At 45.6% G+C, this 22,665-nt stretch overlaps 1 protein-coding gene across 2 annotated transcripts in view; it reads left to right on the top strand.

Annotated features, from left to right (window-relative positions):
• Positions 1 to 235: 235 nt before the first annotated feature.
• LAYN (layilin) overlaps positions 236 to 22,665 on the top strand; it is a 67,613-nt gene continuing 45,183 nt past the window's right edge. Inside the window, exon 1 of one of the 2 annotated variants that reach the window (XM_063943259.1) lies at positions 236 to 1,758. In XM_063943259.1, coding sequence (XP_063799329.1) covers positions 1,665 to 1,758 — 94 coding nt within the window. In that variant the 5' untranslated portion in view covers positions 236 to 1,664. Of the gene's footprint in view, positions 1,759 to 21,400; positions 21,786 to 22,665 lie in introns of those variants that run through there. The other variant, XM_063943260.1, reaches the window with a different exon arrangement.

The following is a 22,665-nucleotide window of genomic DNA, read 5'->3' as shown; positions in this document are numbered from 1 at the left end:
AAGAATAAGTATTAAAAATATAAGTGTATTCGAAATTATATCGGATATCTCAACACAGTAGACTGTTGATTAATGATGCTTGCTGATTAATAATGATAATTATTTCACCGTTTGAAAAGTGGAACGTGTGACATTAAGTATACTGAAATAGGTTCTATGAATAACTCCTTTTACACATTCCATCTCCCCAGTTTATACACAGCAGGATCATTACGCGCACAGTGATTTCTGGCACCGCTTCTCAGCCAGCTCTGCAGCAAGGGGAAAAAGGAAATAGTGATCAAACATACACTCGGCCTAAGATAGAAAAAGAGAGAAGTGCAGAGAACAGGATCCGTTTGCACGCCATCCTTCTTGCCACCTCTTGCACCACTAGATGGGTCCTTGAGACAAACTTCAGCGAACCGAGAATATTGCTCCCTTGTTTTGGATTGTAGCGTGGATTCCAAACACCTCTTGAAGCTTCTGGCTCATGGACATTTTCTGCTGAGTAAGTTTTCTAAAGAACTGCTGCAAAAGTTGAACATCCCTGTGTGCAGCGCTTTCTGCTGAGACAGCCTAGTAGTAGTACTGAAAGAGAAATGGTTGTCTTTTTTTTTTGTAAATGCAAAAGAGCTTTACAGAATCAATAGCTGTCTTAAAATAGGAGCCGTGTCTTAAGGATTTGTTATTTTCTCTCTTAGGATGTGATGATTTAAGGACTAAGTGGGTTGATCAGATAATTTTAGATCTGCAGCATCTCAAGCAATTTTTGCAGCAGTAGTGCAATTACGGAGAGACACATCCTTAGGGTAAAGCTGTCTTTTTGTAGGGACTTTGTGTCTAGAACTGTCTCGTTGCATTTGTTGCTTTTTATTTTTTGTATTTCTAGATAAACCAGACAAATCAATTGCAGCTCCATGTTCCGCATTTATTACCCGCACATTAATGTTTTGCCCACTCTTGCTTGGCTGAAGTTCCAGTAATGGTTGCAGATTTAAGGGTCTATCATTTGGACTATTGATAAAGAGACTTTGATCAATAGCTTTCCAGTCTGCACTAAGACAAGAAGTGATTTAGTACATTGACAGCCACCCTGATCTGGGAATAAAGAACATGACAGTATATTTCCTTTGGATGCATATCACAGCAGAAGGACCCATTTCCTATATACAGTGCATAAATGCAGTCCATCCCACAAGCAGTAACCAGAAATCACTTGTTATGGAAGGAACCTTGGAGATCTGGATATAAAGTAGATATCAGCTACTCCTGGGAGCTGCCCTAACAGCAGCAACAATCAATCAGGAGGTTTTAAGAAGTCATTGCTTTCAAGTAATTAAACTGACAGTGCCCAGCTTTGGGGCTCCCGTCATGTTCGTTCTTTAATGAAACAGAAATCAAGCTGCTGCCTCCATTGGTTTGTCTGAGGCTGAATCCTGCCCCTCTGCTAGTATATCTGATAGGATTGTATTGATCATCACAGTGTGGAATATTCATTTAGGGCTGAGTGGTGGGACTTGTGGGCAATCTGCTCTCTCCAGCTACAGGATCACTTTATCAATGTGGGGAATCCTGGAGGATGCATTCCCTCCCCTGCACATCTGTACTGTAACCATCAGCATACACCAGCTGGTCTCTGTGCACCTCAACAGCATACTGCACTGCAAGAAGGAAACCTCTATATGAGTCACATTCCTACCATGGATCTTCTCAAGGCTGCTTTCAGTATTATGGTTATCTGTTTCCATTCCTCTACAGGGACAAGGCTGCAAAGTGGTGAGTACAAGATATAGGCAATTCCAGGATACAAGAAGAACATGGGCATTAATTGTAGGTTCTAATTAAATTGACTTGGTTTACCTTACAGAAAGTTCCTCCTATGGACAATATCTTTATATATTTTATAATGAACAATTTCACAGTTCACCTTGTTTAGTAGATTTATTATTTTGTATCACGTTACGAATACAGTTAATACCAACATACAGTATATATATATATATATATATATATATATATATATATATCTCAGATTGTATACATTCCTCATTACTAATCTCTCTACAGATTTGTTCCAACTACTCTGTAAGATAACTACACTAATATATTCGTGCAGCTTCCCAAACCAATGAGCTACTCTTGCAAAGTTTTTTTTTTTTTTTTTATACAGGAAGTTTATTTCTGCAGTTTTATACATGAACCCAATACCTGTGCACCCTACACCTCTTACCATACTTGCCTACCTGACCCTCTCCATGAGGGAGAAAATGCTCTGTTCCTGGACTTTCCTGGTAATGTAGGATTGCCATCACCTGGGGTGAGCTAGTTTATTGATAAGAAAGGTGTTTCACCACGGGTGATGTCAATCATACATTACCAGGAAAGTCCAGGAACAGAGCATTTTCTCCCTCATGGAGAGGGTCAGGTAGGCAAGCATGCCTCTCACACACACACACACACGTATTCTAAAGTATGTGTATATATATATATATATATATATATATATAGAGAGAGAGAGAGAGAGAGAGATGTACAGTATATAGATCTATCTAGATGTATAGATAGAATGTCCGCATGTAACAAGTGTATAGATTATGCTCACTACGGATTAGATAGTCAAACAGTGGTTCTCGTTAACACAATGGGCCAAAATGAAATGGGCTATCCCGCCCGCGATTGCGCTCGCCGGCAGTATTCTAATGTTACTGCCGACGGCCACGACAAGTTAATTTCAGCTCGCTAGCCCTGGGGAGTAGCGAGCTGAAATGCGCGTAAAGAGACCCGTTTAGGCGCCCAAGCTGGTCTTTCACGATTATTACTTTAGTCGGGTTTAGGTGCTTCAGTGCGATGACGGGGGGCATTTGAATTTCGCCCCTCTATCTCCCGTCACTTTACACGGGAAGTAGGGGGTGCGATAAGATTTTCTCTCCAATAAGTTTACTACCCTTTTATATGTAGTTAATTAAAATGCTTATGTTACACCCCATTATTTTCATTGTCACTGACATTTCCACAGCTGAAAGGAGCTTTCATTAGTCTGCTGAACTCTTGCCCTTGAAAGAAATGTATTAATAAAATGTGTTTCCTGTTCATAGTCTGAGAATAAGTGAATATGTGTTCAGGGAAACACTGGCGTGCTCTTTCTACATGAGGGAAAATGGTTCTTACACCAGTCAGTGCATGGAACACAACATTCTGTAGGAAGAACAGCATATTATTTACAGGGACAGTGGCGAATGAAAGAAAATAATGTGTGAGAGTGTAGTCTGTGCACCATGTATGTAACGTATGGCCCATGGGAATAATAGCCCATAAATGATAGTACGTGGACCATTGATCTCTATTGTATTTTACCTCATGTTCCCTTCTGCTGAATCTCCGTGCAGAGGGAAACTTGAAAAGCAGTAGTGACAAGTCATGGAAAGCACGAGATTGTGTAACAGGGTGTAGTATGACTGAACGACGGTCAGGAGACCGGCGGTAAGCATACCGGCCCCGGGATCGCGTCGGGAAGGAGCGAGTGCAACAAGCCCCTTGCGGGCTCGCTGCGCTTGCCACGCTGTGGGCTCGGTGGCGACCTGTGCTTGCCACGTGTTCTATTTCCACTCTATGGGTGTCGTGGAAACCCACAAGTGGAAATAGTCCCTGTTGGTCGGCATGCCGACTGTCGGGAAAGTGAGGAGCGGGATGTTATAGGAGGTCATGTGACCATTGGTCTCCTGACCGCCAGTCACATGAATACCACCCGTGTAACAGTATAAAACATTTGCAGCCCGAAAGATGCTGTGCTGACGAGATGTAGTTACTATCCCGGCAGGCGGGATCCCAAGCGCAGAGATTGCCGACAGCTGCACCAGGGCTATTCCCACTCATGGGTGTCCACGACACCCACAGTATTAGAACCTGTGTATTAGAACCTGTATAGCAATATTCTCTGTCCAGTGGGTTTCCTATAAAACATGCATTTCATATCATCATTTCAGTGTACGTTTTTTGGGTGATGAGAGCATACATTTTTGACCTTCCATCTAGGAGATCTTGGAGGGAAGGTCCAATGGGTGAGTGTGTGGAATTACTGTCGTGTTTCGTGTCATAATGGTCCCACTCTGTAGAGTTGCAAATCATGTCATTAATCCATGCCCCAACTTCTTCACTCCGCGAGAGTAGGCAGGTATGGATGGGAATGAGTCCTACAGTCTACTGACCACAGTGCATACTTGCCTACTCTCCCGGAAGCTGCGGGAGGCTCCCGTTTTTTGGGGTAGCCCACCACACCCCCGGAAGAGTAGGCAGGTCTCCCTCATCCTGCTCGCACCCTAGTGATGCGGGCAGGATGGAGATAATCTCCCGTATTCGCGGGTCTGTGGGGTGGGGAAGGGGTTAAAATTATGCAAATCGCATCATTTTAGCCCCACCCCCTTCCCGCGGACCCCAGAAACGCGGCATTTCCCGATTTGGGGGCAGGACTTGATGATGTCACAGCCCGGCCCCGCCCCCCGAAGTCTTCTGCAGCGTCTCCTCTCCGGGCTTCTCTCGGAGAGGAGAAATGTAAAGTAGGTAAGTATGCCACAGCCCTGCTTGCTGTGCATGTTCTTGATACACAACTATGGGGTCTATTTACTATGCTTGGAGAGAGATAGAGTGGATGAAGATAAAGTATCAACCAATCAGCTCCTAACTGCTATGTTACAGGCTGGGGGACAGATGTATTAAGCCTGGAGAAGTGATAACGTGAAAGAAGATAAATGTGTAAATAAATGAAGCAGTGATAAGTGTGGAGAAGTGAGCCAGTGGAGAAGTTGCCCATGGCAACCACTCAGCATTGAAGTAACATTTATAATTTGCATACTATACAATTGTACGGAGCAGCTGATTGGTTGCCATGGGCAACTTCTCCACTGGTTCACTTCTCCACTCTTATCACTGCTTCATACATTTACCTCAATGTACCAGCCAGTCAGCTCCTAACTGTAAAGTCCCAGGCTGAGTTTGAAAAATGACAGTTAGGAGCTGACTGGCTGGTGCATTATCACCTTCCACTTTATCACTTCTCAAGGCTTAATACATCTGCCCTTGTGTTTGAAAAATGACAGCTAGGAGCTGGTTGGTTGGTCTTTATCTTCATCCGCTTGATCTCTCTACAAGGCTTAGTACATAGACCCCTAATATATATGGATAACAGTCTGAGGACTTGTGGTTTTAGTTATTTATCATTTATCACTGTTTTACGTTTGTGTACACCATCACAATATGCTGGTGCTATAGATGTTAATACATACTCATGTTGGGTCTGAATGCAGAATTACACATACGCCTGTTTGCAGATGGTATTTTATCACTATGCATGCCCTGGAACGTTTAGTGTTACACACTGCATCAGATGATGCCAAGTGCTGGCATTTACCAAATACAGACATAAATAAGGATAAGAGAGAGGATGAACACAGAGGAGAGAGGCACAGGAAAAGAGATACGCATTGATGAGTGCTAGAGCACAAGGGGTAAGAGAGACAGACAGCACAAGGGGCACAGATTAGAGAGTGCCATTGGTGAGAGAGTGCAATGGTAGCGTGAGAGAAATGGGTGGGAGAAAGTACAAGGGAGAAAAGGGTGCAAGGAATGAGGGAGTGTGAAAGTGGTGTGAGAGCACGAGAGGTATACGTTAGAGAGTGTTTTAAATATGTTTCACAGCGCATGATTTGTTTAAGCAGCTCCAGATTGGTTTATGTTAAGGAAATAGTATGGGAGCGCTAGCGTATTCTAAATTCATATCATTGCAAAGCTGAAAAGAAGAAAAAGATCAGTAAAATAATGTTTACACTCTTTATGAGTGATTGGGTTATTGGATCCGGTATTGGCCAGTGTTAGAGTCCACAGATGTCCTTCGAGTTTCCTTTGCTGTGCGGTGCGGGAGGTGGTGTCCCTGCCTTGCTGTAACCTATTCTACCTTCCTTCCCCGTGGCGCTGGTCACTCGTGATTGCGACCCTCCTCCCCGGCCGGCTTTTCGCGTCAACCGGAAGTGTTCGTTCCGTGACTTCCGATATGACGTAGTTCCGTTCCCGACATCCTGGATGTCTGGAACAGAACTACGTCATACCGGAAGTCACGGAACGAACACTTCCGGTTGACGTGAGAAGGGACATCACCTCGGTTGTGTCTATGTTACCTTCATGCTCAGGACCTGGAAGTGACAAAACGAGAGGGCAGGAGAGAACTTCCGCCCTTACAGCACCTAAATGTTTTCTTCGTTCTTCGTTCGTTTGGGGTAATTTTTTTTTCTATGCAGCATTGGACCCACGTGGGCTCGCTTCGCTCGCCATGCTTCGGGCTCGGTGTCTCGATCCGCTCCGCTTGCCACACTTTACTATTCCAAATAGATTGTGACATGGACCCAGGGGGTTATGGGAAAGGTCCTCTCCACGAAGGTAAACTAGATGCTACCACACCACCTGCCGCACCGCACAGCAAAGGAAACTGTGGACTCTAACCCCGGCCAATACCGGACCCAATAACCCAATCACTCATAAAAGAGTGTAAACATTATTTTACTAATCTTTTTCTTCTTTTCAGCTTTGCAATGATATTAATTTAGAATACACTAGCCAATCAGCTTCCTAACTGCCATGTCACAGGCTGGGTTTGAAAAATGACAGCTAGGAGCTGACTCGGTGGTGCGCTATCACCTTCCACTTTATCACTTCTCCTGGCATAATACTGTACATCTGTACCTGGGTTTGAAAAATGACAGCTAGGAGCTGGTTGGTTGGTCTTTATCTTCATCCACTTGATCTCTCTACAAGGCTTAGTACATAGACCCCTAATAAATGGAATACAGTCTGATGACTTGTGGTTTTAGTTATTTATCATTTATCACTGTTTAAACTGATTACTGTAAAATAATTTTACTCACGAAGGGGTCTATACATAAAGCAGAGAAAAGCCCTGTTTTGCAGGAAATCAGGACTTTTCTCTGCTTTACCAAATACAGACATAAACAGGGATAAGAGAGAGGAAGAACACAGAGGAGAGAGGCACAGGAAAAGAGATAAACGTTGATCGAGAGATGAGTGCTAGGGCACAAGGGGTAAGAGAGACAGACAGCACAGGGGGTACAAATTAGAGAGTGCCATTGGTGAGAGAGTGTAAAGGTAGCGTGAGAGAAAAGGGTGAGAGAAAGTACAAGGGAGAAAAGGGTGCAAGGAGCGAGAGAGTGCACAAGTGGTGTGAGAGCACGAGAGGTGTAAGTTACAGAATGCACGGAGTAAAAGACAGAGGGCCTGATTCAGACCTGATCGCTGGGCAGCGATTTTTTCAGCCCTGCAATCGGATATTCGCCGCTTACAGGGTGAGTGAATTTTTGCTGTGCAAGTGTGCGATCGCATGTGTAGCAGAGCTGCACAAACAGATCCTGTGCAGTCTCTTCACAGCCCAGGACTTACTAAGCCGCTGCAATCACTTCAGCCTGTCCGGGACCGGATTCCCTTGCGGACCGCTCACTACAAGGTTACTAAAGGTAATAGTTTGTGACATGGATAGTAAATTCAACAAAAGTTGTAAAAACCTGAAAAAATTCCCACAAACATGTGCAACCATATGTGTGTGTTGACCGTGATCATGTCGGCCTTTTGACCCTGTCGACCTAATGTACCTGAAGTGATTGTCCCTCTAACGGCGCTTCAAAATGACAAATAAATATTAGTAAAATATGTCCAGGCCCGGCGCTACCCGCTCAGCAAAGGGATGCAAAGCAGGTAGGCGCCAGGTAGGAGCGGCGTCCCTGCTCTGCATCCCGGCTGCTGTGCCTGTCACACTGACAGGCAGCGGCGCCGGCAGCATGATGAAGCCTCCTCCTATGTGTGTGTGTATCTTTGTGTATGTCAGAGGCAGAACTTCCGCTGGTGCATCCCCTGCATAGCACAGAGGACCACAACAAATAAAGGGACCTTAAGCCGCCACCATTATAATGAGTCATCGTTATACAAGCAATACAGAAAAATAGCGTAAAATTCGTATGGGCGCCTCCAAATAAATAGAATGAAATAAACTCTAATCCCCAATAAGGGTCAAAAATAAATGGTGATATAGTAGTTACGTTCCTGCATCACACAGATCAGCAGGCATGTCACTAGATCTTTCGGTTGCTTCTCCTTTAAGTAGCTTCTCAGCATATCAAGTTCTCAGTTATACCGGTCATAAAAGATAAAAGGGTACCAAAATCTAGTGTAATACGTAGTTTAATGGTGACCACAATAGATGGTCCAAATAAAATAGACAAATAAAATGATCATAAAAAAAAACTTTTCCCAGTGGGAGCATAAAATCACAAGCACACTCAATAGCAGGTGAAAAATCCAGGAGTGGTAAGGAGAATATAATTAGCAGATAATAAGAGAACCAGTAAGTTCTCAAACAGGTGTAATAAACCAGATAGCCTCCCGGGAAGCACTAGTCTGGAATCCGATAAGTACGTCCTCACAACACCACATGGGGATCACCTGCACAGCACCAACGCGTTTCAAACCTGTTCCAGGTTCTTTTTCAAGGTAAGTGTGCTCTCCTTTGCACTGAAGGGCCTTAAATACCCATACCAGCCAATAAAAATACAAATCACATATCTGCAGCACCTGTGTAAACATGGCCGCGTCCATTTGTTGATACTTGGTGCCATGGCAACCAATGTTTCATAAAGGATAAAAGCTCCTAAATTTGTAATTTATTTCCAGCTACCTTTGCACTGATAGGTAATCGTTTAATTTGCGGTGAAGTACCGCTGGATTCCCTAACTGTGACAGTCAGCGGGGACCCCGTCGCTCCGGCGCCCCCTCCAATGTCTCCATGGCAACAGAACATGCCACGACGTCATATCCGGAAGTACGTCACATCCGGCTGTCGCGTTGCCAGGCAATGTCTAGCGCTGGGTTGAATAAGTCTAAATATAAGAGCCCTCTCCTTTTAAATCCTCCATCTTAACATGGGTCCTTCTGCCTCCCAGAATGTAATATGACATGGGGAATAGATGTCTTTATGAAAATAAAGTATTGAATGGCATAAATAGATCTTGATTAAAGCGTTGCTAAGCCACCATATCACTACCCCTATACAGTGTAGAGGCAATGGAATTAGAATGTCAAATACAAAATTGTAAAACCTTTCAGAGTTTAACCCCCGCATTTACCTTAAGCATAAAAGACAGCATGCAATCCATACAATAGAACTACAACCATACAAATACACAGATAATTCAAAAGAGTCAATAGAATGAATATTCTAGAAATGTCCTTATGTCCCTTATTAGGGAATTAGTTCAGAGAGTTCTTGCTCCTCAAAATCACATTGAATTGGCATCGGACATTTTGTTGTTACTTGAACTGTGTGGAATGTCCATGATGTCTATTTGATTCCTTCCATATGTCCATTTCATATGGTTCCTCCATCATAGCGCCGAAGTAAAAAAATGGGTAACACTGTAAAGAAAAGTCTCCATAAATTCCCAAAATATCAGGAAAAATTATAGATATAGATCACAGAATTAAATGAACCACTTTAGCTCAAAATCTATGTTCATCCCCCCTGGTACTAAGGTGTTGTATTTATAGATGAGTTCCATCTCAGTTTTAGCTAGTAATTTAGATAAATTTCTCTACGATGATTGCATTCTACCCGTTTAATGCCTACAAAGCGTAAAATGTGTCTGGGATCACAATTGTGATGTAACCTGAAGTGATTCACTAAGGCATGCGTTTCCAACCCCTTCCTTATGTTCCTGATGTGTTCTCCAACACGTACTTTAAGGGGTCTTGACGTCCGCCCTATGTAGAAAAAGTGGCAGGGGCATTCTATAGCATATATAACTTTTTTGACATTACAGGTGATAAAGTCACGTATTTCATGTACATGGCCATTAATATTCACCTCATCTAGCTTTTTTCCCTTATCGGTTTTTATTTTTTTGCAGCCAACACAGCAGCCACAGCAGCCACACGTCTTTTGTATCTCTTAGATGTGATCTATTATTGACGACCAAGGGTTGCAAGAAGTGGTCAATCATTTCCGATAGATTGGCCGTAACTGAATCGATCCCAGAGTTGAGGAGCAAGAACTCTCTGAACTAATTCCCTAATAAGGGACATAAGGACATTTCTAAAATATTCATTGTATTGACTCTTTTGAATTATCTGCGTATTTGTATGGTTTTAGTTCTATTGAATGGATTGCATGCTGTCTTTTATGCTTAAGGTAAATGCGGGGGACTTCCGGTGGGCGGGGCTTCCAGCATGGCCGCTTTTTAACCTTTGTCTGCACAGGGGCTTGAGTAATCTACATCAATCCTTCTTTCTTTGCCCCCTTGGGAATATTTGCTTGGTGGGAGTGTGTTCCCCTAATGCTGAGGAACAGATTGCTACCCTACTCGCCCCTGTTGACCTATTTTTCACCGAAGTTGAACCGTTTTATGTAAACGGTGTGGATGGCTGCCTGCTTTTGGCGCGAACCCCGCCTAAGGAACCGTAGCGCTGATTGCCCTGCTCCCTTCTTCCCTTCTACTCCCTCGTACTGCTGCCCTCTCCCTCTGGGTGGCTAAAGCAAGGAGCACCCCTTTCTATACCTTGGGGGGTGGCACCCCCGCTGTGACAGCCCGACTCGTGGCCCGCGGACTCCCGGAGCTGTTCATTGGTGATCTGGACTGTCGGACGGGGGGGCACTACTGCTGGAGCACCGCCGCGGGGTGTACGGACCCTTACGGAGCTGCGACCCACCGGGTCTTCATCGGGGACTGGGACGTGGTGTCAGCTCTCCCCCTGCCGCACACCTGATCAGCCGCGACTCGGCTGGGGCTACGTCTCTGTGCCGCCGGAGATGCCTGCGGGGACCGCGACGGCTGTGTGCCTGAATCCGCCGCTGACACCTTCTTTGCAGTTGCTGCCAACCCCACTACGGCTGCTGCTCTGAGCCGCTGCCCTGAGCCACTGCCCACGTCTTCGCAGGGGGATATCGAAACCGACAGGATTGTGGAGGTGCTGTGCGGCTGCAATTCCACCCTTACATAGCTGAGCAGCAATCGTGGAGTCCCCCACCCCCTTTCTGTACCTGCTGAAGAGGATTGCTGCTATCTATCTCTGCTGCCGACGTCTGGGAGAGCTTGGACCTAACCTGCTGGACGGACGATCCACTGACCACAACACCGCACCGGGATCTGCTGCTATCAGCGGCGCCGCAGCTTGCCGGGCGGGAGATACTGCTACGGAGCTGCCTTACCGTCTCTCCCCGGCGGCGGTTGGAGCGCAGCATCTATTAACCCTCGTTGTATGTAAAGGCTGCTGACTAGCTTGAGACGCCTGGCCCGACCTGCCTCTGCCAGCTTCTCCTCCACAGCGCCTACCGAGTCAGCTGAGACCACCGAAACCCTTCCCTACCTGTGCCGCTGAAGGAGACCGCTGAGACTAGATCTGTGCCCATCCCTGCTGCTGCCATCCAGAGAACCCTGAGGCTGCTCTTCTGGGACCTTCAGTGGATGCAGGCTACTGTGGGAGTTGACCTTGTTGGGCGCTCTACAATACCATCAACGCTCCAGGTACTAACCCTGTTTGTCCCCCCCTCCACTTTTTACTAACAACCCCCTTTTTTCTCTCTTTCACTACCCCTACTTGGTACCGTCCCCCCCTCTTGTGTGCCCCTCTTCCCTCTCATACAATACACCCCCCTCCTTCCTGATTGCAGTTACCCTTACTTGATCCCCCTTTCCTATCTCCTATTATATAAGCAATTGAAGCACTGCGTGTGCGTTTGGGTATTTTCTCCTGGTGCACAGGACAGATTGGCCGCTGATCTGGACATAGAGGGTAATTCCAAGTTGATCGCAGCAGGAAATTTTTTAGCAGTTGGGCAAAACCATGTGCACTGCAGGGGGGACAGATATAACATGTGCAGAGAGACTTAGATTTGGGTGTGGTGTGTTCAATCTGCAATCTAAATTGCAGTGTAAAAATAAAGCAGCCAGTATTTAACCTGTACAGAAACAAAATAACCTACCCAAATCTAACTCTCTCTGCAAATGTTATATCTGCCCCCCCCCCCCTGCAGTGCACATGGTTTTGCCCAATTGCTAACAAACTTGCTGCTGCGATCAACTCAGAATTACCCCCATTAACGGGACCTTATATGGGTGTGTCCACGCTCCTTCTGGACTGGACTGTTTCAGCTGCAGTGATCCCCCATTTATTCGTTTGCTGGGTCGGTGGCTGCACCAGGGGGTAATACATTGCACCGGCGGGTGCTGCTCGTAGATCCCCCACTGTCAGAGGAGAGTCTCGATTGCCTACTCCTGTTGGGGGGCCCACCACATTAGCGGGCGGTGCATGGCACTGGATGATGTTGCACCGGGACACCCCACTCTCAGAGGAGGACTTTATATCTCATCTATCTGATAGCCGGGTTCGGACCCTGCTTGTGCCATACTGTTATAAATCCTGGTCATATCCTTCTCCCTGCTGGTCACTGTTTAACCCTACTTGTGCTGTTTGTTATTTTTCTCACACAAAAATGTTTTATTTTTCTTATATCAAGGATTCTGTGTGATATATTTTTTATTCCTCTCTCGCTGAGAACCTTATGTGCCATTTGTTATTTTTCTTCTACGGATTTTGTGTGATATTTTCTTCTTCTATTCTTCTGCCGGTGAAAAGTATGTTGTGTTTGTTATTTTTATTCGATAGCTTTATTCTGTATTGCTTGCTGTGTGGGATAATTTTTTTTTCTTTGCCTGCTGTGCCCTGTATGTGACGTTTATTATTTTTATTCGATAATTCCATTCTGTATTGCTTGACATTTTATATTGTTTTCAGATATGGGTTTGCGCCCCAGTCGGGGTCTCCCATAGCTTGTTGCCAGGGTCGCCTCACGGGCTCCTTCACAGGTTATAGACTATTGTAAATAATTGCAGTTTTCCTTTTCCTTTGGTGGGAGGGTTGATCTAGTGTAATATGTTCTGAATAATTTGGTTTGGTTTTGCATTTCCGCTCGAGCTCCATATATAATTACTGCTGTTTTAGTATCATTGCCTGAACCTGCGGGATCACTGCCCATAAGAGACGCTGATTGTTCCACATCTCATTCCCTGGGGTATGGACAAATACCTCGACAAAGCCATGCCCCCGAAACAATCCAACAATTCTTATAAAGCGGGGAAGGGGAAGGACGCTCCCCCTAAGTCGGACCGCCCACCCCAGCTGAACATGGGTCGGAATCCTCTAGCTTACCTAGTGATAAAACCTCTCTCCTGACAGCTAAAGAAATTTCAGATTTTCTTATGCCCTTGCTTGATAAACGGTTTGATGACTTACAAGCCCGCTTGGAAACGGGCTTAGCTCGCATAGACTCCCATGCGACGCGTATTTCCGCATTGGAGACAAGGCTGAGTGACACTGAGGACTTGGTCCAATCTTGTCGGGAGGGGGTATCAACCCAGGATAAATATATTCAACAATTGCAGGATAAAGTTGAGGACCTGGAAAATAGTTATCGTAGAAATAACCTCAGATTTATAGGTATTCCAGAGTCCTTTACGGGCCCGGCCCTTTCCTCCTATCTTAGTGTATACCTCCCGACCTCATTGGGAATCATAGATGATATTGAAGTCCCATATATCGAAAGAGCCCATAGGCTGGGAGCGATGCAGGATGGGGCGCGGAAGCGTTCTCGATCAGTCATCGCCCGCTACTTGGACTATAGGGCCAAGGAACAAATTCTTGCAGCTTACCATAAAAATAGAGAATTGTTAGTCAAGGGCCACAAGATCCTGATATTTTAAGACTTCTCGGCAGCTGTGGCTCAGAAAAGAAAATAATTTTCTGACGTCTGCTCCCACCGGCATAGTAAAAACATCCGATTCGCCCTGCTGTACCCAGCTAAACTGCGGGTCTTAGAGAATGGAAATCAGATGTTTTATACTGACCCAGAGGTGGCGCGGTCTCGTTTCCTGACTCACAGATCCCCGTCAAGGTCGCCTATTAGTTAGGATTTCAATCAGTGGGGCGCAGGAGGTTGGGCGATTCGGGTACCCCCGCCTCGGGCGGATATGTGTTAACCTACCTTATAAATTTTTATTTTCTTTTTCTCTTATTCTACTTGATTCTGTATTTACCTATAAGTATTCATTCTTACTAAGTCAGTGACTATTTTTGATAGTGTTCAGTGTGCGCACCACTAGGCCTAGTTGGTGCCCACCATAGTTTTGGTTGTTAGGAAAATGTTAGAAAATAGAGGTATGTGACATTATGATTCACAATTGATATCTCAAATACTGAGACTGTGCATTGCATTTCATGTTATACTGATGTTACTGCTGTCGAAATATTTGCTACCCTGGGGATCTTGGGTCAGGAGGGGAGCCGCCATCATATACTTACTTATGTTGTTTATCCATCAGATAATTAACTGCCCTGAGGGGATTGGGTAGCCATGCCGTCTGCAGATTCTTCCTCATCTGAGGTAATACCCCCGAAGCCACTACAATTCATCTCTTGGAATGTAGGAGGACTTAATTCCCCTGTCAAGCGACGACGTGTGGTCACGCACCTTAAACGCTCTCACCCAGATGTGATTTTCTTACAGGAAACACACTGGCTGACGGGCGAGGAAAATGTATTGAAAGCTCCATGGCTTGGTTCTTGTATTGCTGCTCCTTTTCATACGAAAGCCAGAGGGGTTGCCATACTTTTTCGGAAAAATCTCCCCGTCACTGTTTTGACAGAAATCATTGACCCCCAAGGCAGATATATCATAATGGACATAGAGCTTTTTCATTCCAAATTTACCCTTGTCAACTTATACGCCCCGAATGTTAATACACACACATTCCTTCAAGATATCACCCACATTCTTCTAGGCAGAACTAATTATTCTCTAATAGTGGGTGGAGACTATAACATGGTAGACGACCCTACAGTTGACAGGTCACCGACTATGCCGAGAACCACTGACTCCCAGAGCAGACATTTACTGACATTTATAGATTCCTTAGACATTTCTGATCCATGGAGATTGCTACACCCAACCGACAAAACGCATACCCATTTGTCACTGGCACATGGAACGTTGTCTCGTATTGACAGGTTCTTAATTGTCGATGACTTAATATCCCAGGTTGCTGGGGTGGATATACTTGACATATTGATCTCTGATCACGCCCCTTTCATGCTGGCATTAACCCACCCCCATATGCACTCGACAGATCGTATCTGGAGATTCCCACAATATTTGACAGACTCAGAGGATTTTAAATTGTATCTTACATATCATTGGGCCAATTACGTAGATGAAAAAATAGATTACTGGGATAGACCTGACGTCTTTTGGAACACCTCCAAGGCAGTAATGAGGGGTCGCATTCTTAGTTATGTCACCCGAAAAAAGAGGGAATCCAAACTGGAATACACTGCGTTAAAAGCGGCAATGTCCATAGCCTTCCAAACATACACTTCTACTCCAACAGAGATCACCCTTACTGAGTACAAACAGGCCAGGCGCCTGCTTGAAACCTACTTAGCCACCCAGGCGAAACACTCCTTAGACTTTACCAAAAATACATTTTATAGATGGGGCAATAAGGCTGGTAGATTGCTGGCGGTCATTTCTCGGCCTCCCAAACAACGACACATTATAACCGCTATACACCACCCCAGGTCCGGTCGTATTATCACCAAATCTCAGGAAATAGTGGAACAGTTTCAATCCTATTTTCAATCCCTGTTTAGCTCGGCACAAATAGATACTGATATACAATCACAGCTGCTCACAGATGAGGTATTGCCCCCTCTGACTCGTGACCAGAGAGAAGCCCTTGTTGGAAAATTAACGGCGGAGGAAATTAACACTGTTATCTCCAATTTACCTCATGGTTAAATCTCCAGGTCCAAATGGCCTGTCGGGAGATTACTACCGCATGTTACAGGCCCACATTGTCCCCACCCTATTGGAATTGTTTCAAGCTATACATGAAAGGAGCTCCCCATCTCCTTTCTTTAATGAAGCATTTATTACACTTATTCCCAAACCGGGTAGGGACACCAATTTTCTTTCCTCAAACAGACCAATTAGTCTATTAAATGTTGACTACAAACTATTGGCCAAGATAATGGCGATGCGGCTTCAGTCCATTCTCCCTGATATACTCACCACAACACAAATGGGTTTTGTAACTGGTAGACATGCGGTTAAAGCAATCCGCATGGCACTAGCGGCGGTGGCGGCATCCCAATCTCTGTGTACAGACTCGAATATGCTTCTCAGCCTCGATGCCAATAAGGCATTTGACATGGTCTTGTGGCCACATTTGTTTGCTGTGTTAGAGAGAAGAGGCTTTGATACGGGCTTTATTAACTATGTACGATACATATACGACAATCCATCTGCCTCTTTATTAATAAATGGGATCAGGGGCCAACGGTTCCTTTTGGAAAGGGGTACCCATCAAGGATGCCCTCTATCGCCGCTGCTATTTAATCTAGCCCTCGACCCGTTGCTTAGGACACTGCAGGATTGGTCGTTTTTTTGCGTATAAAAGTAGGTGGGCAGGAAATTAAGCTATCCGCTTTCGCTGATGATATCCTTCTGTATATATCTGACCCTGAGCATTCCCTTAACTTGATCTTAGACAAGACCCAACTATTTGGCCGCATTTCAGGTTTTAGTATCAATATGGACAAATCCAAAGCATTATTGTTGTATAGCAATGTGACGTGTCCGAGATGGACCTCACACTTTCCCTTACACTGGGTGTCCACTTATATTATATATTTGGGTATTATGGTGCCACGCTATATGTCTGAACTATACAAAATCAACGTAAGCAAGGCCATACACACTCTAACTGATGATATTAAGAGATGGGAACGCCTTCCACTGTCATATCTAGGCAGGGCTAACCTGTTAAAAATGGTGGCTATTCCGCGCATATTATATCCACTGCAAACACTTCCCATACTGCTGACTAAGCAGGACGTCCAAACGATCAACAAACTTATCAGAACCTTTCTATGGAAGGGAGGCCGGGCACGAATTGCTTTGCGTAAACTTGCCCAACCTAAGTCCAATGGAGGTATCAATTAGCAGAATTATTAGTTTATAACCACGCTGCACTTCTGAGACACTTGAGAGATTGGCTGCAAAATTGCTCTGTATATTTATTATTATTATTATAATCCTTTATTTATATGGCGCCACAAGGGTTCCGCAGCGCCCAATTACAGAGTACATAAACAAATAATCAAACAGGAAACAGCAACTTACAGTTGATGACAGTATAGGACAAGTACAGGGTAAATAAACATAGTTACATCAGCAGATGACACTGGAATAAGTATCAGGTGGCAGAAGACTGATGGAATTGGTGCAGTTGAAGATTATTAAAGTAAGAAAGGATAAGCACATGAGGGAAGAGGGCCCTGCTCGTGAGAGCTTACATTCTAAAGGGGAGGGGTAGACAGACAGGGGTGACACAGTTGGGGTACATAGAGAGCGTAGAACAGAGGGTTAGGATGAGATTTGGCTGGGTTTGGTGAAGAAGTGGGTCTTGAGAGCCCGTTTGAAGTTTTGTAGAGAGGTGGAGAGTCTGAGGGGGAGAGGTAGGGAATTCCAAAGAAGTGGTGCAGCACGTGAAAAATCTTGGAGGTATGAGTGGGAGGAAGTAATCCGTAGGCAGGAGAGTCGGCGTGCATTAGCAGAGCGAAGAGGACGGGTGGGAGTGTAAAGGGAGATAAGGTCAGAAATGTAGATGGGAGAGGAGTGGGTGAAGGCTTTGTAAGTGAGTGTGAGAAGCTTTAAATGGATTCTGAAAGGGAAGGGGAGTCAGTGAAGGTCTAGTAAGAGAGGAGAGGTGGACGTAGTGCGTTTGGTGAGGAAGATGAGCCGGGCAGCAGCATTGAGGATAGATTGGAGTGGAGAGAGGTATTTGTCAGGAATGCCAGTCAGGAGCAGATTACAGTAGTCCAGTCTGGAGATGACCAGTGAGTGGATAAGAGTCTTAGTAGCATCCTGGGTCAGAAAGGGTCTGATCCTGGAAATATTTTTCAGATGAAAATGGCAGGTTTGTGAGAGGTGCTGAATGTGTGGTTTGAAGGAGAGGGAGGAATCAAGGATTACTCCAAGACAGCGCACTTGGGGGCTAGAGGAGATAGTAGTGCCATCAACAGATAATGAGATTGTAGGAGGTGAGGTTATGCGGGAGGGAGGGAAGATGATCAGCTCGGTCTTAGACATGTTAACACATCCCTCGAACAGAACTTTTTAGCAAATGTGGGTCTGACATGTTTTCTTCACCAACATGATTGGGAGATACCGGACCATATCAGGTCTAACCCACTCTTGTGGTCTACTAGGAAAATGTGGCACATACTGCGCCACATTGCGAAATTGAATCAATACTACTCCTTACACTTGCCCTTAATTAAAAACCCAGAGTTTTTGGACGGCATTGCTGCCCATCCCTTTACAACATGGAGGGAGGCTGGTATAGCATCAATTCGGTCATTGGTATCTGTGGAGGGCCACCGTTTGCTCACCTTCTCAGAGGTTTCAACGAGACATGCTGTAGTCGTTTCGTCTCCCCTTCCATTTTTGCAAACAATTTTACGTTAGGCATGTTCTTACAAATTTTGCGGAGGGGGACTGGACTAACCCTCTAGATAGCCTCTTACTGCACCCTGTACTGAGTCACAAGGCCATATCCATACATTATACTTTTTTGAGGACAATATTAGATCACGCTAATGTGACAGGTGGCATGTCCAAATGGTTGGCTCACTTTCCTTGACTGACCATATCAACAATGGAAAAAGCACTACTACACTCCCGAAAGGTCCTCCCAGCAAGCATGTACACTGATTTATTTCTTAATGTGTATCATAACACTTATCTATCCCCGTTACGACGCTACCATATGGGAACGTCGGAACACACTCTTGCCCAAGATGCCACCAGAGTGAGGCTGACACATATCATTGTTTGTGGGCATGTCCAATTGTACAATATTTTTGGCATCTCATTAGGAGATATGCGGAGGCTAATCTAATAACTTATGTGCCCTTTACCCCCGAATGGGCAGTCTTGGGTATCATTGATCCCACTCTTCGCATGCCGTCAGAATGTAAAAACTACTGATAGCCCTTAGTGCGGCCGGGAAAAAAACGATTCTACAGGAGTGGATAGATAGTACTCCACCACAGATACCATTATTTTTGAGTAAACGACACCATATATTCAGGATGGATTGGGTGGAGGCTATTGTTGATAGAGGTAAACAAGTAGATAGGTTTTTCAATCTCTGGGAATCTTATATCTCCACTTTGCCCCTCACTACACGGCTACACATTCATAACAGCCTCAAGAACACCACGTGGTACTTAACTAGACTGGCTGCGCAGGACCAGCCTCTATCTTTGGTTTAAGAACGGACGATTGTGACGGCTCCCCTTATGGTTACGTCTATGATGTATAATACCATCAGTGTACTGAAAGATTACTCAATTATAATGCAAAAGTCTTTGTAGTTTGACGTACTGTATGTGAATTTGCTGTACAACCCCTAGCTACAATCCTTTTGCGTTACTGTATTTTACAATTTCTGTACATCTTTATTATGTAATGTGATATCAGTGATGTCTCAATAAAAAGTTTATTTAAAAAAAAAAAGGTAGATGCGGGGTTAAACTCTGAAAGGTTTTACAATTTCGTATTTGCCATTCTAATTCCATTGCCTCTACACTGTATAGGGGTAGTGATATGGTTGCTTAGCAACGCTTTAATCGAGATCTATTTATGCCATTCAATACTTTATTTTTATAAAGACATCTATTCCCCATGTCACATTACATTCTGGGAGGCAGAAGGACCCATGTTAAGATGGAGGATTTAAAAGGAGGGCTATTATATTTAGACTTATTCAACCCAGCGCTAGACGTTGCCTGGTAACGCGACAGCCGGATGTGACGTACTTCCGGATATGACGTCGCGGCATGTTCTGTTGCCATGGAGATGTTGGAGGGGGCGCCGGAGCGAGCGGGTCCCCGCTGACTGTCACCGTTAGGGAATCCAGCGGTACTTCACCGCGAATTAAACGATTACCTATCAGTGTAAGGGTAGCTGGAAATAAATTGAAAATTTAGGAGCTTTTAATCTTTATGAAACATTGGTTGCCATGGCACCAAGTATCAACAAATGGACGCGGCCATGTTTACACAGGTGCTGCAGATATGTGATTTGTATTTTTATTGACTGGTATGGGTATTTAAGGCCCTTCAGTGCAAAGGAGAGCACACTTACCTTGAAAAAGAACCTGGAACAGGTTTGATACACGTTGGTGCTGTGCAGGTGATCCCCGTGGTGGTGTTGTGAGGACGTACTTGTCGGATTCCAGACTAGTGCTTCCCGGGAGGCTATCTGGTTTATTACACCTGTTTGAGAACTTACTGGTTCTCTTATTATCTGGTAATTATATTCTCCTTACCACTCCTGGATTTTTCACCTGCTATTGAGTGTGCTTGTGATTTTATGCTCCCACTGGGAGAAGTTTTTTTTATGATCATTTTATTTGTCTATTTTATTTGGACCATCTATTGTGGTCACCATTAAACTACGTATTACACTAGATTTTGGTACCCTTTTATCTTTTATGACCGGTATAACTGAGAACTTGATGTGCTGAGAAGCTACTTAAGTGAGAAGCAACCGAAAGATCTAGTGACATGCCTGCTGATCTGTGTGATGCAGGAACGTAACTACTATATCACCATTTATTTTTGACCCTTATTGGAGATTAGAATTTATTTCATTCTATTTATTTGAAGGCGCCCATACGAATTTTGTGCTATTTTTCTGTATTACTTGTGTATTGTTTAGGGTGAGGGAGACACCCTTTAAGTCCGGGATTTGATAAGGTTGCATCCACTGCGCACTAGGCACTACACATAGATTTTCTCTAGTCATCGTTATAAGCTGCCATTGCTGCGTCGCGCTTCCTGTACGTCTCGGGCCTAGTATGGGTGTAGTATGGTATGCCGGCAGCCGGGATCCCGGCGGCCAGCATACCGGCGTTGGGATCCCGACTGCCGGCATACCGACAGTTGGGCGGGCCTAAATGAGCCCCTTGCGGGCTCGCTGCACTCGCCACGCTGCGGCCATGCTGCGGCCACGCTATTTATTCTCCCTCCAGGGGGGTCGTGGACCCCCAAGAGGGAGAATAGTTGTCGGTATGCCGGGTGTTGGGATTCCGTCGCCGGTATTCTGTGCGCCGGGATCCCAACAGCCGGCATACTGAATACCACCCCCTAGTATTGATTGAGCCTTCTGCTGTGGAAAGAGAAGGTCCACGATCTGGCCAGAGGAGGAGGGGCGCCAATCCCCTTTCTTCCCCACTCCTCCCTTTTCTTCCCGACTAGTCCGGCTCTTCCTATCTGAGTCTTCCTGGCACAGGGGAGGAAGGAGCCGTAAGAGTGGAGCGGGAGCTGAGGTCTTCGGGAGGTAAGGAGCGACAGAGCTGGGAAGAGGCGGAGCGGCCACCTGCTGCAGAGAGCCCAGCGCCTGTCAGGCTTCTTCCTGTGAGTAGCGGAAGCCGAAAGAGCAGTTGAAGCTGCCACCACCGCCCCCGCCCCCCCCCTTACCCAACACCGAGAGCATCCGGCCACATATAGAGCCAATGTAGAGAACGAGGTCAGACTGTGACAGTAACGTTTTCACTACCAACCAATGACATTGCTGGAGGGCGGCGACATAGAGGACAACTGTCAGGAGCTGGTTGCTGAAGCCATCACAGGTGTGTAGTTTACCGGTTACCCTCTCCCTGTCTCCCATTGCCGATAACTGTCACCAACTACCATCACCCTTTTCCTGTCACGCACTGCCTATACCTGTCACCCTCTCCCTGTCTCCCATTGTCTATACCTGTCACCCTCTTCCTGTCACCCACTGCGTATACCTGTCACCCTCTCCGTCTCCCATTGTCTATATGTGTACCCTCTTCCTGTCACCCGCACCCTCTCCCTGTTTCCTACTGCCTATGTCACTCTCTTTATCATCCACTGCCTCTCCCTGTCACCCTCTTTCTCACATTGGCTACAGCTGACCGGCGGATGGGATCCCAGCGGTCAGCATACCGACGCTGGGACCCCAGCCACCTGAATGCCGGCAGGGGGGTGAGCTCAACTAAGCCCATTGCGGGCTCGGTGGCTCATTGCGCTCGCCACAGGTTCTATTCCCACTCTATGGGTGCTGTGCACACCCACGAGTAGGAATAGTCCTCGGCCCCCTGACAGCATTTTGGTCAGGATCCTGGCGTCGGTATGCTGACTGCCGGGATCCTGACCGCCAGGATGGTAACTACATCCCTCTTCCTCTCACCCTCTACATGTCACCCACTGCTTGTCACCCACTGCCTATACCTGTCACCCCCTCCAAATCATCCTTTGACTATCCCTGTCACCCACTGCCAGTCCTGGTCACCCTCTTCCTATTTCCTACTGCCTAAGTCACTCTTTCCATCATCCACTGCCATTTCTCGTCACCCTCTCCCTATATCTGTCACCCCCTCCCCATAATTTTCTGCCTGTCCCTGTCCCCGTCACCTTATCCTCCTTTCCGTCACCCACTGCCTCTCCTATCACAGATAGCCATGTGGCATATTGTGAACTTGGGAT

Source organism: Pseudophryne corroboree, chromosome 10 (assembly GCF_028390025.1).
Source record: "Pseudophryne corroboree isolate aPseCor3 chromosome 10, aPseCor3.hap2, whole genome shotgun sequence".
Classification (NCBI taxonomy): Eukaryota; Metazoa; Chordata; class Amphibia; order Anura; family Myobatrachidae; genus Pseudophryne; species Pseudophryne corroboree.
Note: the sequence above shows the minus strand (reverse complement) of the source record. Positions and strands in the feature narration are given on the sequence as shown.